Raw genomic sequence first — 18,594 nt, 5'->3', positions numbered from 1 at the left:
ATACCCAAGGATATTACGGGAAGCGAGGGAAGAGATTGCTGCGCCTTTGGTGATGATCTTTGCGTCCTCACTGTCCACTGGAGTAGTACCAGATGATTGGAGGGTGGCAAATGTTATTCCCTTGTTCAAGAAAGGGAATAGGGATAACCCTGGGAATTATAGACCAGTCAGTCTTACGTCGGTAGTGGGCAAATTATTGGAGAGGATCCTGAGAGACAGGATTTATGATTATTTGGAAAAGCATAGTTTGATTAGAGACAGTCAGCATGGCTTTGTGAGGGGCAGGTCATGCCTCACAAGCCTTATTGAATTCTTTGAAGATGTGACAAAACACATTGAAGGAAGAGCAGTGGATGTGGTGTATATGGATTTTAGCAAGGTGTTTGATAAGGTTCCCCATGGTAGGCTCATTCAGAAAGGAAGGAGGCATGGGATACAGGGAAAGTTGGCTGTCTGGATACAGAATTGGCTGGCCCATAGAAGGTGGTAGTAGATGGAAAGTATTCAGCATGGAGCTCGGTGACCAGTGGTGTTCCACAAGGATCTGTTCTGGGACCTCTGCTCTTTGTGATTTTTATAAATGACTTGGATGAGGAAGTGGAAGGCTGGGTTAGCAAGTTTGCCGATGACACGAAGGTTGCTGGAGTTGTGGATAGCGTGGATGGCTGTTGTAGGTTGCAACGGGACATTGACAGGATGCAGAGCTGGGCTGAGAAGTGGCAGATGGAGTTCAACCTGGAAAAGTGTGAAGTGATTCATTTTGGAAGGTCGAATTTGAATGCAGAATACAGGCTTAAAGACAGGATTCTTGTTAGTGTGGAGGAACAGAGGGATCTTGGGGTCCATGTCCATAGATCGCTCAAAGTTGCCACCCAAGTTGATAGGGTTGTTAAGAAGGCGTATGGTGTGTTGGCTTTCATTAACAGGGGGATTGAGTTTAAGAGCCGCGAGGTTATGCTGCAGCTCTATAAAGCCCTGATTAGACCACACTTGGAATATTGTGTTCAGTTCTGGTTGCCTCATTATAGGAAGGATGTGGAAGCTTTGGAGAGGGTGCAGAGGAGATTTACCAGGATGCTGCCTGGACTGGAGGGCATGTCTTACGAAGAAAGGTTGAGGGAGCTAGGGCTTTTCTCATTGGAACGAAGAAGGATGAGAGGTGACTTGATAGAGGGGTACAAGATGATGAGAGGTACAGATAGAGTGGATAGCCAGAGACTTTTTCCCAGGGGGCATAATTTTAAGGTGATTGGAGGAAGGTTTCGGGGAGATGTCAGAAGTAGGTTCTTTACACAGAGAGTGGTGGGTGCGTGGAATGCACTGCCAGCGATGGTAGCAGAAGCAGATACATTAGGGACATTTAAGCGACTCTTGGACAGGTACATGGATGATAGTAGAATGAAGGGTATGTAGGTAGTTTGATCTTAGGGTAGGTTCAAGGTTCGACACAACATCGTGGGCCGAAGGGCCTGTACTGTTCTATGTTCTAAGATTTACCTGACTTGTTTAAATATAAATTAAAACAATGAACAAGTCTGATAAATCTTAAAATATTTAAAAAGTCAGATTAATGTTTTTAAAAAATCATTTACTTGAATTTGGCGTGGGCTTCCTCAAGTATTCGCAAAATAAGTGGAAGCACCTTAATGCCTGGAAATGCAGGTCTAAAATACTGCCTGTGCGGAGTTTGCAAGTTCTCCCTGTGACCGCTTGGGTTTTCGCCGAGTGCTCCGGTTTCCTCCCACAGCCAAAGACTTGCAGGTTGATAGGTAAATTGGCCATTATAAATTGCCCCTAGTATAGGTAGGTGGTAGGGGAATTGAGGGTAATGGGGTTAATGTAGGATTAGTATAAATGGGTGGTTGATGGTCGGCACAGACTCGGTGGGCCAAAGGGCCTGTTTCAGTGCTGTATCTCTAAATCAAAAATAAAATAAAGTAAAAACAGATTCTGTGTTTCCAAAGATGGGAGAACATTCTGAACTGGACAACCTGGGATAAATTACAGATTGTTACAGGTCAGTCACTGGTAGCAATGCGAAGGGACCAACCAAGAATATCATATGCAGTCTGTTGCTTTTCTATATTGGTACCACTGAACCAAGTAAGCCTTATGATAATACTGCTGGCTGTGCAGTGATTTATTAATAAAGGTCTTTATGCTGAGTGTGAAGAGCCACACACAGTGAAAAAGACTAGTGTGGCATGTGCAGCACAAAGGCAGCAGCGGGTGCAGCTTGAATTTAGCCCAATGCCAGGTCCCTTGGCAGAAACTAGCAGAGGAAGATATGTCACACGTCTCCCAATTTTCAGCCAAACAGCAGTATTGGCAGAGGCCTGTACAGCAGGTGCGAATCTTTTTTAAAAAAAAAGTCTGCCACAGTTTGTCTTGCCCTATATTCCCGTCTCCCGCTATCAACCATTTGTATTGAGCGACACTATGCCAGATGCCTGTTGAGTCTGTCGTCGGATAAACATGCTGAACTTCAAACAGCGTTAAATCAGCAAAACTGCCGACACTTGCCTCACTGGAGGTGGTGCTCCATTATATGGTACAAGAACTTGGGAATGCTATCATCATCCTCCAATTAAAATACAGAAGCCTATCTTTGCTTTATGCACAATATTTGTAAAGTAACAGGGAACTTTCAACATCATGCTAGAGGGAGAGTAAATAATTGCTCTTACACATTAGGAAAAAAAATTAATTTCCTCCACTAGCAGATCAGCTGATGTCAGGTTTACACAGCGATAAGTGGATATTACTGAAATTCAACAGCACTGACAGGTCTGGGATTGAAACTCAATCCATACAAGCGTATTCACCTACGGTTCAGGCAGTATTGTTCTAGAAGTCCCTTGGTTTCAAAGGACTACTTCTCAGATACTTACTGTACAGAGGAGGAGACTTGGCTCTGTGACTGCTCCTTCTGATCCTATTTAAAGAAAAAAAAAAGCATTAGAATTTTCCAGTAGTGTTTTGTCAGCCTGCTATGCCAAGCACTGGAGAACTAAATGGGTCATGTAGTAAAAGATAACCAGGACAGCATGCAAGAGGGGGCCGGCAGGATAGCCATAGGGAAAGTGTTTGTTTCAGGTATACACCCATAGTTCCATTTGAATTCTGATCAGTCCCCAGTAACCCAACGGAAAACTGCTTCTATATCATGGCCATTCAGTAATTTCAAGAGTGACTAATGATCACAGTAAAACTGAAATCTGGTTCTCCACGGGTAATTGGGTGAAAACTCCAGGACAACAATCTATGCTGCTCATCCTGTAGATGGTGCTTCCAGGTTGTAGCAAGCCTGAAATCTCAACACTTTAAAACAGCCTTTCTTTATCTTTGTAGGGCCCTGAACTGAACAGCGTCAACAAGGATGAACTCCTTCCACCTGGATTCAAATCTAAACTAGAATCATTGCATGGTTACAGCACAGAAGGCAGCCATTCGGCTCATTGTGTCCACGTCAGCTCTCTACAAGAGCAACTCAGATAGTTCCACTGTTCTCCGTAGCCCTGCAGATCTTCTCAGATAATTATCCAATTCTCTTTTGAAAGCCACAATTGAATCTGCCTCCACCACACACTCAGGCAGTACATTCCAGATCCTAATCAATTTTGCCAATCACCTTAAATTTGTGTTCTCTGGCTCACCACCCTCCTGCCAATGGTAACAGTTTCTCTAACTACTTTGTCCAGACCCATGATTTTGAACACCTCTATCAAATCTCCTCTTACCCTTCTCTTCTCTGAAGGAGAAGCCCAGCTTCTCCAATCTATCCTCATAACTGATGTCCAGCATCCATGGAACTATTCTCTTAAGTCTTTCCTGTACCCTCTCTAAAGCCTTCACATCCTTCCGAAAGTGTGATGCCAGAATTAGATGCAAGACTCCATTTGAGGCTGAACCAGTGCTTTTGTATTCCATGCCTCGATTTATAAAGTCCAGGTTCCCATATACCTTATTAACCGCTTTCTCAACGTGACCTGCCACCTTCAATGATTTGCGCACATATAGCCCAAAGTTCCTCTGCTCCTGCACCCCTTTAAAATTGCATCCTTTATTTTTTAATTGCCTTTCCTCGCTCTTCCTCCCAAAATGTATCACTTCACACTTCTCTGTGTTAAATTTCATCTGCCATGTGTCCACCCATTACACTAGCCCGTCTATGTCCTCGAAGTCTACTATCCTCCGTGCATCACAGAATAATGAGGAAAGTCTGCTCTCCATACCAGTTGAGTTGGGCACAGTTCAAACCTAGGTCCCATGAGATAGGAGGACACAGCACAAACCCAGCTCCCATTTGTTATCAGTTGACAAATGTTCAGAGGTTCTTGCCCTTTTCCCTGCCTCTCTACTTGCTTAAATCCTGTTACATCTCTAACTTTTTCCAGTTCTGATGAAAGCTCATCGACCTGAAACATTAACTTTGCTTCTCTCCCCATAGATGCTGCTGGATTTGCTGAGTATTTCCAGCGCTTTGTTTTTATTTCAGACTTCCAGCATTTTGCTTTTATTGGCCATTTCATAGATGGTCACAGATTAACTCTGGGTAACGCACATTGGGACCAAAAGCTCCATATTCCAGCCTTGTCCACCAGATTTCTACTCAACGTCCTCAAGACGATACTGTCGGGGGTACATTTTAATGTCCACAAATAACTGACCCAAGTAGAAATTGAGTTGCAAAACAAAGTACGCGGTTTGAGTACAGAACGCATTACAGCCAAACCCGACAGCCACACACACACTTTCACTGAATAGTGATCAAAAGACAGGGAATCTCCATAAATTCCAGCCCCAAATTTGTCCTGGCCAATCTCAGAACAAACATACGTACAAACATACAAATTAGGAGCAGTAGTACGCCACTTGGCCCGTCGAGCCTGCTCCGCCATTCAATAGGATCATGGATGATCTGATTGTAACCTCAACTCCACAGTCCCGCCTACCCCCAATAACCTTCCACCCTCTTGCTTATGAAGAATCTATCTACCTCTGCCTTAAAAATATTCAAAGACTCTACTTCTACTGCCTTTTCAGGAAGAGAGTTCCAAAGACTCACGACCCTCTGAGAAAACATTTCTCCTCATCTCTGTCTTAAACAGTGACCCCTAGTTGTAAATTCTCCCACAAGAGGAAACATCCTTTCCACATCAACCCTGTCAAGACCCTTCAACCTTATATGTTTCAATCAAGTTGCCTCTTACTCTTCTAAACTCCAGCGAATACAAGCCGCGCCTGTCCAACGTTTCCTCATAAGATAACTCGCCATTCCAGGTATTAGTCTAGTAAACCTTATCTGAACTGCTTCCAACGCATTTACATACTTCCTTAAATACAGGAGACCAATACTGTAAATTCCCCTTGCAATAAATGATAACATTCTATTAGCTTTCCTAGTTACTTGCTGTACCTGCATACTAACCTTTTGCAATTCATGCACTAAGACATTCAGATCCCTCTTCATCTCAGAGCTCTGCAACCTCTCACCATTTAGATAATATGCTTCGTTTTTATTCTTCCCGCCAAAATGGACAATTTTACCTTTTCCCACATTATACTCCATTTGCCAGATCTTTGCCCACTCACTTATCAATACCCCTTTGTAGCCTCATGTCCTCTTCACAACTTACTTTCCTACTTATCTTTGTGACATCAGCAAATTTAGCAACCATACCTTCGACCCCTTCAACCAAGTAATTTATATAAGTTGGAAAAAGTTGAGGCCCCAGCACAGATCCCTGTGGCACACCACTCGTTACATCATGCCAACCAGAAAATTACCCATTTATGCCTACTCTGTTTCCTTATAGCTAGCCAATCTTTTGTCCATGCCAAAATGTTACCCCCACACCATGAGCTTTTATTTTCCCCAGTCACCTTTGATGTGGCACCTTATCAAATGCCTTCTGGAAATCTAAGTACAGTACATCCACCGGTTCCCCTTTATACACAGCACATGTTACTTCTTCAAAGAACTCCAATACTAGTTTGATACTATCTGTAACTTTTTTAGTTAGCCACAGATGGTGGGTCCTCCCCTTGGAATTTTTCTTTCTCATTGGAATGTATCTATTCTGTGTATTCTGAAATATCCCCTTAAATGTCTGCCACTACATCTCTATAGACCTATCCCTTAACCTACTTTGTCAGTTCACTTTTGCTAGCTCTGCTTTCATGCCCTCATTTAATTTTAAAATACTAGTCTTAGATCCAGTCTTCTCTCCCTCAATATGAATGTAAAATTCAATCATATGATTACTGCTGCCTAGCACTGCCTTCACTATGAGGTCATTAATACTTAATAATTAGAACGTACCAATATCCAACCTTCCCTTTATCCCCAAAAAATGGGAACTCTCAACTATCATGCCCACTTCAGGTCCTCAAAATCAATTGTCACATGGACAAATGCAAGTTAATTAAGGAAAGCCAGCATGGATTTCTGAAGGGAAAATCATGTTTAAAACTAACTTGGAGTTTTTTGAGGAGGTAAGAGAGGATTGATGAGGGCAATGCTATTGATGTGGTCTACATAGACTTTCAAAAGGCATTTGATACAGTGCCACACAACAGACTTATGAGCAAACTTGTAGCTTATGGAATAAAAGGAACTGTAGCAACATGGATACGAAATTGGCTGAGCGACAGGAAACAAAGTAGTGGTTAATGGATGTTTTACGGGCTGGAGGAAGGTTTGTAGTGGAGTTCCCCAGGGATCAGTGTTGGGGCCCTTGCTTTTCCTGATATATATTAATGACCTAGACCATGGTGTACAGGGCACAATTTCTAAGTCTGCAGATGATAGGAAACTTGGAAGCATTGTGAACTGTGAGGAGGATAGTGTAGAACTTCAAAAGGACATAGACAAGTTGGTGGAATGGGCAGACAGGTGGCAGATGAAGTTCAATGCAGAGAAATGTGAAATGATTCATTTTGGTAGGAAGAACATGGAGACACAATATAAAATAGAGGGTACAATTGTAAAGGGGATGCAGGAGCAGAGGGACCTATGTACATAAGTCATTGACGGTGGCAGGACAGGTTGAGAGAGAGGTTAATAAAGCATACAGTATCCTGGGCTTTATTAACAGGGACAGAGAGTACAAGGGCAAGGAAGTTATGTTGAACTTGTATAAGACACAAATTCAGCCTCAGCTGGATTATTGTATCCAGTTCTGGGCGCCGCACTTTAGGAAAGACATGAGGGCATCGGAAAGAGTACAGAAAAGATACACGAGAATGGTTCCAGGGATGAGGGATTTCAGTTATGAAGATAGATTGGAGAAGTTGGGACTGTTTTCCTCGGAGAGAAGGCTGAGACGTGATTTGGTAGAGGTATTAAAAATCATGAGGGGTCTGGACAGAGTAGAGAGAAAGAAACTGTTCCCACTCCTGAAAAGATAGAGAACGAGAGGGCACAGATTTGAGATATTTGTTGAGAAGCAAAAGTGACATGAGGAAAAACTTTTTCACGCAGTGAGTGGTTAAGGTCTGGAATGCGCTGCCTGCCAACGTGGTGGAGGCAGGTTCAATTGAAGCATTCAAAAGGGAATTAGACAGTTATATGAAAAGGAAGAATGTGCAGGGTTATGGGGAGAAGGCAGGGGAATGGAACTGAAGGAATTGTTCTTTCAGAGAGAAAGTGTGGACACAACGGGCCGAATGGCCTCCTTCTGCACTGTAACGATTCTGTGATGCTACGAGCCTGGCCTCCACCCTGCCCATAGCACTGGTCAAAACCACTGACCATAACTCTTTGGGTCACCTTACCCTCTGACAAGGACACCCACATCCCAAGAAGGAGCTGTATCTTCCTTCCAAATTAATGCTGGTAAAACCAAAACCAGCGGTCTTTCAAATGAGATAAAATACTCCATCTCATTCTCAATGGATTTGCTCACCATATCTCTGCAACTTTTCCAACACTTTTGAAGCCAGCATACACTCTGCATCCTAACATCAGACTATTTTTTCCCCATCAGCAGCTGTTTTGTCAACCATCCTGTCCTTGAACACCCTCTTCAAATGCTCCATCACTACCTTGCTATCTCTTTCCTTGCTTAAGAATCATGCATTGATATGGCACCTTTCACATCCTCTGTACATCCTAAAGTGATCCATAGCCAAAAAGGTACTTCACAAGTGAAATTACTTTATATGCAAGAAAATACAGTAGTCAATTTTGGCACAGCAAGATGCCACAAACAGTAATGAGATAAGTAGCCATTTCATTTGTTTTTAGTACATTGATTGAGGGATAATGTTGGCCATGCTCCCCAAGAGAACCCTGCTCTCCCAATCTTCTTCAAAGAGTGCCACAGGATCATTTATGTCCATCTTATGGGACAGACAGAGCTTTGGTTTTAAGTCTCATCCAAAGTCACGGCCTCCAATACAGCACTCCCTCTGCACTGCACTGAAATGTCAGCATAGATTACGTGCTTCTGTTTGATTGTACCTTTGCGACCGCCCCTTACTTAAATTCCTACATTACACTTTCTGCAGCGTCAACCTTTTCCATTCCCTCCTCTTAGCTGTAGTTCAGTTGACACTCACACGTCTCGAGTCAAAAGATTAAGACTACAAAATCTAGGTTGACACTTCCAAGTGCAATACTGAGGGAGCATTGCACTGACGGAAGTACTATCTTTCGAATGAGACATTAAACTGAGGCCCCGTCTGCCCTCTCAGGTGGACATAAAGGTTCCCATGGGACTATTCTGAAGAGGTAATGGAGCTTTTTTCCTGGTGGCCTGCTCAATGATCTCTCTAAGCTGTGCAGCCATGCAGCAACCCGAAAGTTCTCACACAGGCCATACACAAATCGTGTTGGCACGGCTGTGCAAAAAGATTTAAAGGGTCCACACACTACGAAAATAAAAATCAGAGAACATTGGTCCTGGCCAATATTTATCCCTTAACTAACATCACAAACACATGACCTGGTCATTATCACATTGCTGTTTGTGGGACCTTACTGTACACAAATTTAACTGCTGTGTTTCTGACATTACAACAGTGACTATACTTCAGAAGTACCTCATTGGCTGTGAAGCGCTTTGGGGCTTCATGAAAGACACTATAGAAATGCAGGTTTTTATTTGTCCACCTTTTGACGCGTTCAACACTATTTCTCTACACGAGAAGTGCCATAGAAATAAGTTGCCGTACAGCTCAGTTACTCACTGCCTTCAACCAGCTTAAGTGCAGAATCTATGGATTCAGATTTACACCAGCACTGCCTTATGCTCTATCTACTGGAAAATAAACCACCTTGGGATTTACCAGCTGTTTGGGTATTTCCTTCTTCTGTCCCAGTAACATCATGGTCACCTGTCGGTGATTGATCTCTACCGGTGTGATGCTGTAAAATTCCACAAGTGCCACTGCAGCCTCTTTATAGGCCATTTCCAGGAAAGCCTATTTCAAAACAAAAAGTAGTTAACAGTCTTACAACACAGGCCTCAGTACTTGGAACTTCTTACCTCCCAGTCTTCCCTTCCTCTGTATCTTTAAACGCCAAGCTTACTGCCACCAAACCTCTACTTTGTAAAGTAATTACAGCACAGAAAGAGGCCATTCAGCCCAACAAGTGTGCACCGCCGTTTATGGTTCACATCAGCCTCTTCCCACCCCAATAGGTCCTTCTGTTCATTTCTTCATGTGCTTGCCTAGTTTTCCCTTACATGCATCTATGCTACTCACATCAAGCTTTCCCTGCGGTAGCGAGTTCCATATTTTCATCACTCTCCGGGTAAAGAAGTTTCTTCTGAATTCCCTATTAGATTTATTAGTGACCATCTTGTACTTATGGCCCTTAGTTCTTGCCCTGTCCTCAAGTGGAAACATTCTCTACGTCGACACCATCAAACCCTTTCACAATCTTAGGTCAAGCCTCAAACTTCTCTTTTCTAGAGAAAAGAGCCCTAGCCTGTTCAATCTTTCCTGACAGATCTCATCAAGAATACTTCTTGATTCACCTGATCTATCCTACTTTACAAACATGGTGTCCTGAAAACAGATCCTTTAATCACCAATCTTTCTTCCCTCTCCTGTCAATTCCTTTGCTGCAGAACATTCAGAAGTGGTGGTTACCCTCCTGCACACCACGCAAACAGCCACTGCAATCCTCAATAGGCGAGTAAGCCACTGTGAACTTTGAGAGATTGCCCGCAATCTCTTCAAACATGGGGAATATCGGTAGCCAATGTGAACCTGTCCTCGCCTGACATTCACACAAGTGTAGTTCTAACAAGGGGCTCTGGATAGTGATGAGGGGCATCAATCCTTGCCAATAGCCCTGTGGCACCGAACCCAGCTCTCATCACCCAGCTGACATCATCACAGGCTGAAAAAATGAACTCCAGATCATCATCTTTGGTTACAAATTGTACTTGAACCCAACAGAAAATCAAAAAGGCTTACTGAAGAGACTCAAAACATAGTTAATTCTATGCAAGGACAAGAGCATTCAGTTTCAAAAAATGTGCTAACATTTTGTTGTGTGTTAGTGGCAGGATCCAAAAATAGGTTTTGTGTTTTTGTTAGGGTGAGGTGGGGGGTAAGGGGGTAAAATAGATAAACTTACAATATAAATTAAGACTCTGCCTTCAATATTCACACCCTCCAATTTCTCCTTTGGTAGCAGGGAAGAAATATTGGGAGAGATTTCAAAGAAGTAACAACTTTTCTGTGCAACTTTACCTCATTTTTGCTGCGTACTAGCTTAATGCCTGCAACTTTTCCAAATGGCTGGGTCAGTTTCGAGATGTCTTCCTCAGTGTAGCCATCATGCGGCAGATCAGTAATGTGAACAACACGCCCACTCCTCCTCATTTCCTCCATCTTAAAAAGCAACACAACAGTTAGCCACCAATGGAACCAACAAGAACAGTCAGCCAGCACCCCCACCCAACACAAAGAGCCACAGCTCAACTGGATCAATTTAAATAAAACACAATGCCATATTATGTAGAACTAGCACTTTATGTAGCATCTCATTCAAAATACTGAAAGTGGCCCATTTTTCCCATTTTACAACTGGGACTCACCAGTTTTGCATTTGCCTCTTGTTGGGCATTAGGTTTCTCCACAGAGACAGCAGCCGCAGCAGTACCTACAGACATAGAACCCAGTGAGATCAAACCCAATTAACAGTCACAATCAAACTCAAATGTCTTGTATTCACTTTCAACAATGCATCAATGTCACCCAACTAGTTCACCAATATTCTTTAGGGGAGGAAACCGGTCATCCTTTCCCAGTCTGGTTTATATATGACTCCAGTCCCACACCAACCCGGTTGATATCTTAACCACCCTCTGAAATGGTCTACCAAGTTGAATCAAACTGCTACCAGCAGTTCAAGAATAAGACCCACCACCACCTTAAGGACAACTAGGGATAGGCAATAAATGCCAGCCTTGTTCAGAATGGATAAGAGTTTTAAATAATCTGTTCAGTTACAAATGGATGTTCTTGTACCATGCAGGTAGTTTCAGAGAAAAACAGGTTTATAACTACCGTTAGAGATAATATAAAAGGGGGCATGGTGGCGTAGTGATAATTTGACTGCTCTAGTAATCCAGAGGCCCACACTAATACCCTGGGGACATGGGTTCAAATCCCACCATGGTAGCTGTGGAATTTAAATTTAATTTGTTCCATTAATAATTAATAAAAAAATCTGGAATTGAAAGCTAGTCTCAGTAATGGTGCCATGAAAGCCATCGATTGTCATAAACACCCACCTGGTTCACCAATGCCCTTTCAGGAAGGAAATCTGCCATCCTTACCTGGTCTGGCCTACATGTCCCTCCAGACCCACAGCAACATGACTGACTCTTAACTGCCCCTTGAAATGGCCTAGCACCCACTCAGTTGTCAAGGGCAATTAGAACAAAGAACAGTACAGCACAGGAACAGGCCATTCTGCCCTCCAAGCCTGCGCCGATCTTGATGCCTGCCAAAACTAACACCTTCTGCACTTCCGGGGCCCGTATCCCTCTATTCCCTTCCTAGTCATATATTTGTCAAGATGTCTCTTAAACGTCGCTATCGTATCTGCTTCCACCACCTCCCCTGGCAGCAAGTTCCAGGCACTCACCACCCTCTGTGTAAAAAACTTGCCTTGCACACCCCCTCTAAACTTTGCCCCTCGCACCTTAAACCTATGTCCCCTAGTAACTGACTCTTCCACCCTGGGAAAAAGTTTCTGACTATCCACTCTGTCCATGCCGCTCATAACTTTTTAAACCTCTAAAATGGCGCCCCTCCACCTCCGTCGTTCCAGTGAAAACAATCAATCAGAGTTTTTCCAATCTCTCCTCATAGCTAATGCCCTCCAGACCAGGCAACATCCTGGTAAACCTCCTCTGTACCTTCTCCAAAGCCTCCACGTCCTTCTGGTAGTGTGGCGAACAGAATTGCACGCAATATTCTAAGTGTGGCCTAACTAAAGTTCTGTACAGCTGCAACATGACTTGCCAATTTTTATACTCTATGCCCTGACCGATGAAGGCAAGCATGCCGAATGCCTTCTTGACTACCTTATCCACCTGCGTTGCCACTTTCAGCGACCTGTGGACCTGTACATCCAGATCTCTCTGCCTGTCAATACTCTTAAGGGTTCTGCCATTTCCTGTATACTTCCCACCTGCATTAAACCTTCCAAAATGCATTACCTCACATTTGTCCGGATTAAACTCCATCTGCCATTTCTCCGCCCAAGTCTCCAACCGATCTATATCCTGCTGTATCCTCTGACAATCCTCATCATTATCCGCAACTCCACCAACCTTTGTGTCATCCGCAAACTTACTAATCAGACCAGCTACATTTTCCTCCAAATCAATTATATATACTACAAACGGCAAAGGTCCCAGCACTGATCGCTGCAGAACACCACGAGTCACATCCCTCCATTCAGAAAAACACCCATCCATTGTTATCCTCTGTCTTCTGTGCCCGAGCCAGTTCTGTATCCATCTTGCCAGCTCACCTCTGATCCCGTGTGACTTCACCTTTTGCACCAGTCTGCCATGCGGGACCTTGTCAAAGGCTTTACTAAAGTCCAAATAGACAACATTCACTGCCCTTCCCTCATCAATCATCTTCGTCACTTCCTCAAAAAACTCAATCAAATTAGTAAGACACAACCTCCTCTTCACAAAACCATGCTGTCTCTCCCTAATAAGTTCGTTTGTTTCCAAATGGGAGTAAATCCTGTCCTGAAGAATCCTCTCTAATAGTTTCCCTACCACTGATGTAAGGCTCACCGGCCTATAATTTCCTGGATTATCCTTGCCACCCTTCTTAAACAAAGGAACAACATTGGCTATTCTCCAGTCCTCTGGGACCTCACCTGTAGCCAATGAGGATGCAAAGATTTCTGACAAGGCCCCAGCAATTTCTTCCCTTGCCTCCCTCAGTATTCTAGGGTAGATCCCATCAGGCCCTGGGGACTTAATGCTTTGCAAGACACCCAACACCTCCTCCTTTTTGATAATGAGATGACAGACTATCTGCACTCCCTTCCCTAGGCTCATCATCCACCAAGTCCTTCTCCTTGGTGAATACTGAGGCAAAGTACTCATTTAGCACCTCACCCATTTCCTCTGGCTCCACGCATAGATTCCCATCTCTGTCCTTGAGTGGGCCAACCCTTTCCCTGGTTACCCTCTTGCTCTTTATATATGTATAAAAAGCCTTGGGAATTTCCTTAATCCTGTTTGCCAATGATTTTTCATGACCCTTTTTAGCCCTCCTAACTCCTTGCTTAAGTTCCTTCCCGCTGTCTTTATATTCCTCAAGTGCTTCATCTGTTCCTAGCCTTCCAGCCCTTACAATAGAGATGGGCAACAAATGCTGGTCTTGACAGCGAGGCCCACAAAAGAAGAAAGAATTTTTAAAAAGGAAGTGTCATCTGCTTTATAAGAGCAGGCATAGTAAACCTGCAGAATTTAGGTAGAGCTTAAGTTAATCTAAAGCAGTAACCACACATCACCTATTTTTGGGGCACGTTCATTCCGGGACAATAACACTAAGGAGTCAATAACCTGGGATGCTCCTACACTCCTGCCAGAGACCAATTACAGCTGAGGAGCACAGCACAACACAGGGAGTGTACTGTAGCGCAAGGAACTGAGGAAGGAAAGCAAATACTTGAACATATTTAATAAAAGGAATGTGAATCAAGCCCACAAAAAAATAAATTGCTACAGCTCCAACCACAGTGGGATAATAGATGGATTCCAGACCCTGCCAGTTTTAGACATTTTTGTGACTGTTGAGACGTTTTCCATCACTTTTCAAATTCTTTAAGTGGCTAACTGTTGCTGGAATGTGGACTTGGGACACTGGGAATCTTCAGATGCCATGTTCAAACAGCCAGCCTTTGAGCATCACAGCTGAACCCAATGCTATCCTCATTTAAGGCATCATCACCAGGTGATCTTTTCTTGGCCTACTCAGAGATGACACAAATTGTAGCACCCCTCCTACTGCCTCGAATGAGACTGGCAAACTCAGCAGAGAACAAGGATCAAGCCTACAACCACCTAATCGATGGCATTACTTTAAATCATTTTTAATACTGTAGATGCTTTTATTTCTATGTTTTAGTGGTTAAAACAGTACTCAGAGTCATAGAGTTATACAGCACAGAAACAGGCCCTTCGGCCCATCATATCTGTGCCGACCATCAAGCACCTATCTAATCCCATTTTCCAGTACTTGGCCCGTAGCCTTGTATGCTATGGCATTTCAAGTGCTCATCTAAATACTTCTTAAATGTCGTGAGGGTTCCTGCCTCTTCAGGCAGTGCATTCCAGGTTCCAACCACCCTCTGGGTGAAATTTATTTTCCTCAAATCCCCTCTAAACCTCCTGCACCTTACCGTAAATCTATGCCCCCGGTTATTGATCCCTCCGCTAAGGGAAAAAGTTTCTTCCTATCTAACCTATCAATGCCCCTCATAATTTTGTACACCTCAATCACATCTCCCCTCAGCCTTCTCTGCTCTAAGGAAAAGGACCCCAGCCTTTTCAGTCTCTCTTCATAGCTGAAATGCTCCAACCCAGGCAACATCCTGGTGAATCTCCTCTGCACCCTCTCCAGTGCAATCGCATCCTTCCTATAGTGTGGTGACCAGAACTGTACACAGTACTCCAGCTGTGGCCTAACTAGCCAGAGTTATAGAGTTATACAGCTCCATCATATATCTGCTCTTATATTCTATGACTCGGCTAATAAAGGCAAGTATTCCATATGCCTTCAAAACCACCTTATCTCCCTTTGCTGCTGCCTTCAGTGATCAATGGACAAGTACACCAAGGTCCCTCTGACCCTCTGTACTTCCTAGGGTCCTACCATCCATTGTATATTCCCTTGCCTTGTTAGTCCTCCCAAAATGCCTCATCTCACACTTCTCAGGATTAAATTCCATTTGCCACTGCTCCACCCATCTTACCAGCCCATCTATATCGTCCTGTAATCTAAGGCTTTCCTCCTCACTATTTACGACACCAATTTCCATGTCATCTGCGAACTTACTGATCATACCTCAATTATTCACGTCTAAATCATGAATGTACAACACAAACAGCAAGGGTCCCAGCACCCAATCCCTGCGGTACACCACTGGTCACAGGCTTCCACTCGCAAAAACTGAATTATACTTTTAGTAAGCAATAAAACAATACTCCCTACAGGAATCATGTATAAGAATCATGGTAACGAAACAAGAGTGCTAGAAGCTTACAACATACACTTAGCAATACGTTGGTCTAAGTCTCATTTATCCTTTTGGCCAATGTGCAACATGATAAAGGATCAAAAATAAACAACAGATAAAAAGCACACTTTCACAACAGAACTTTGCAGTGTACACAGTTAGGTTTAAATTTCAGCCTGCAACAAGGAACAGAGGAAACAGGAGGCCATTTAGCCCCTCAAGTTTGTTCCGCTATTCGATGAGATCATGGCTGACTGGCGACCTAACTCCATATACCCGCCTTTGCCCTATATCCCTCTACCGCTGTTGTTCACAAAAATCATCAATCCCAGATTTAAAATTAACAATTGATCAAATATCGTTTGTAGAAGAGTGTTCCAAACCCTTAACACCCTTTGCCTGTAAGAAGGGTTTCCTAACTTCACTCCCGAAAAGTTGGGCTCTAATTTTTCAACTATGCCCCCTAGTCCTAGAATCCCCATCAAGTGGAAATAGATTTTTTTAATTCATTCCTGGGATTTGGGCGTCACTGGCTAGGCCAGCTTTCATTGCCCATCCCTAATTCCCCTCGAGAAGGTGGTGGTGAGCTGCCTTCTTGAACCGCTGCAGTCCAGTCCATGCGGGGTAGGTACACCAATAGTGCTGACGGAAGGGAGTTCCAGGATTTTGACCAAGCGACAGTGAAGGAACGGTGATATAGTTCCAAGTCAGGATGGTGTGTAGCTTGGAGGGGAACTTGCAGGTGGTGATATTACCATGCATCTGCTGCCCTTGTCCCTCTAGTTGGTAGAGGTTGCTAAGGTTGGAAGGTGCTAAGGAGCCTTGGTGCATTGCTGCATCTTGTAGATGGTACACACTGCTGCCACTGTGCGCCGGTGATGGAGGGAGTGAATGTTTGTGGATGGGGTGCCAATCAAACGGGCTGCTTTGCCCTGGATGGTGGTCGAGCTTAAGTGTTGTTGGAGCTGCACCCATCCAGGCAAGTGGAGAGTATTCCATCACACTCCTGACTTGTGCCTTGTTGATGGTGGACAGACTTTGGGGAGTCAGGAGGTGTGCTACTCGCCGCAGGATTCCTAGCCTCTGACCTGCTCCTGTAGCCAGGTTTTTATATGGCTACTCCAACTCAATGGTAACCCCCAGGATATTGATAATGGGGGATTCCGCGATCGTAATGCTATTGAATGTCATGGGGAGATAGTTAGATTCTTTCTTGTTAGAGATGGTCATTGCCTGGCACTTGCGTGGCACAAATGTTATTTGCCACTTACCAGCCCATGCCTGGATATTGCCCAGGTCTTGCTGCATTTCTACAAGGACTGCTTCAGTATCTGAGGAATTGTGAATGGTGCTGAACATTGTGCAGTCATCGCAAACATCCCCACTTCTGACCCTATGATTGAAGCAGCTGAAGATGGTTGGGCCTAGGACACTACCCTGATGAACTCCTACACAGGTCTTCAGTACTATTGTCGGAATGTTGTCAGGGCCCATAGCCTTTGCAGTATCCAGTGCCTTCAGTCATTTATTGATATCACATGGACTGAATCGAATTGGCTGAAGACTGGCATCTGCGATTGTGGGGGCTTCAGGAGGAGGCAGAGATGGATCATCAACTTGGCACTTCTGGCTGAAGATTGTTGCAAGTGCTTCAGCCTCATCTTTTGCACTGATGTGCTGGGCTCCTCCATCATTGAGGATGGGGATATTTGTGCAGCAACCTCATCCAGTTGTTTAATTGTCCACCACCATTCACGACTGAATTTGGCAGGAATGCAGAGTTTAGATCTGATCCGTTGGTTATGGGATCGCTTAGCTCTATCATATGCTGCTTACGCTGTTTGGCATGCAAGTAGTCCTGGGTTGTAGCTTCACCAGGTTGACACTCATTTTTAGGTATGCCTGCTGCTTCTCCTAACATGCCCTCCTGCACTCTTCATTGAACCAGGATTGATCCCCTGGCTTGATGGTGATGGTAGAGTGGGGGATATGCCAGGCCATGAGGTTACAGATTGTGGTCGAGTACAATGCCTCTGCTGCTGATGGCCCACAGCGCCTCATGGATGCCCAGTTTTGCATTGCTAGATGTGTTCGAAATCTATCCCATTTGGCACGGTGGTAGTGTCACACAACACGGTGGAGGGTATCCTCAATGTGAAGACGGGACTTCATCTCCACAAGGACTGTGCGGTGGTCACTCCTACCAATATTGTCATGGAGATACATCTGCAACAAGTAGATTGGTGAGGACGAGGCCAAGTATGTTTTTCCCTCTTGTTGGTTCCCTCACCACCTGCCGCAAACCCATGTCCTTTAGGACTCAGCCAGCTCAGTCTCCATCTATCCTATCTGTTCCCTTTAATATCTTGGACTAGTTATCTGATCTCAGTCAGGGCAGCAGCTGAGGTACAAGAACATGTTTCAGTATCACAGGGCTTAAGGGAGAGGGAGGGGGAAAAAAAAAACAGCCAGATCTCCCAGTCCTGATCAACAATCAGGAACCTGTGCTGTAAACCATGTGAGTGTATAATCATCAGCCGAGCAGCAGTGATGCCTCCCTGGAGGAACAGCCTCCCAACACTCAGGACCACGGCTTATATATGCAGAACAGCTATTAGAGGAATGTTCCAGAGCATTACTGGGATTGGGAAATGGACCCTAATAAGAATCAGTCGTTTCAGAAGACGAAAAGAAATGGCTACAAAAAAAAAACTTTCAGGAAGTGTTCTACCCCATGAAAGTTACATCAATGAGAGGTACAAGCAACAAATTTCTGGTGAATGTTTCAACCAAACTGAAGTAAAGCCAGAATCAAAGGTGTGAAGGGCACATTTTCTTTGCTTTGTAAGTCA

General features: G+C 44.1%; 1 protein-coding gene across 1 annotated transcript in view; it reads right to left on the bottom strand.

Annotated features, from left to right (window-relative positions):
• Positions 1–18,594, bottom strand: part of LOC137377669 (zinc finger protein 638-like) — a 172,880-nt gene that overhangs the window by 77,719 nt on the left and 76,567 nt on the right. Inside the window, exons 12-15 of the mRNA XM_068047574.1 lie at positions 11,061–11,125; positions 10,714–10,854; positions 9,295–9,429; positions 2,892–2,935 (exon numbers count right to left, since the gene is read on the bottom strand). Of these exons, the coding sequence (XP_067903675.1) occupies positions 2,892–2,935; positions 9,295–9,429; positions 10,714–10,854; positions 11,061–11,125 (385 nt within the window). The remainder of the gene's footprint in view (positions 1–2,891; positions 2,936–9,294; positions 9,430–10,713; positions 10,855–11,060; positions 11,126–18,594) is intronic.

Source organism: Heterodontus francisci, chromosome 1 (genome assembly GCF_036365525.1).
Source record: "Heterodontus francisci isolate sHetFra1 chromosome 1, sHetFra1.hap1, whole genome shotgun sequence".
Lineage (NCBI taxonomy): Eukaryota > Metazoa > Chordata > Chondrichthyes > Heterodontiformes > Heterodontidae > Heterodontus > Heterodontus francisci.
The sequence above is the reverse complement of the archived record's forward strand: the minus strand, read 5'-3'. Positions and strand labels throughout refer to the sequence as shown.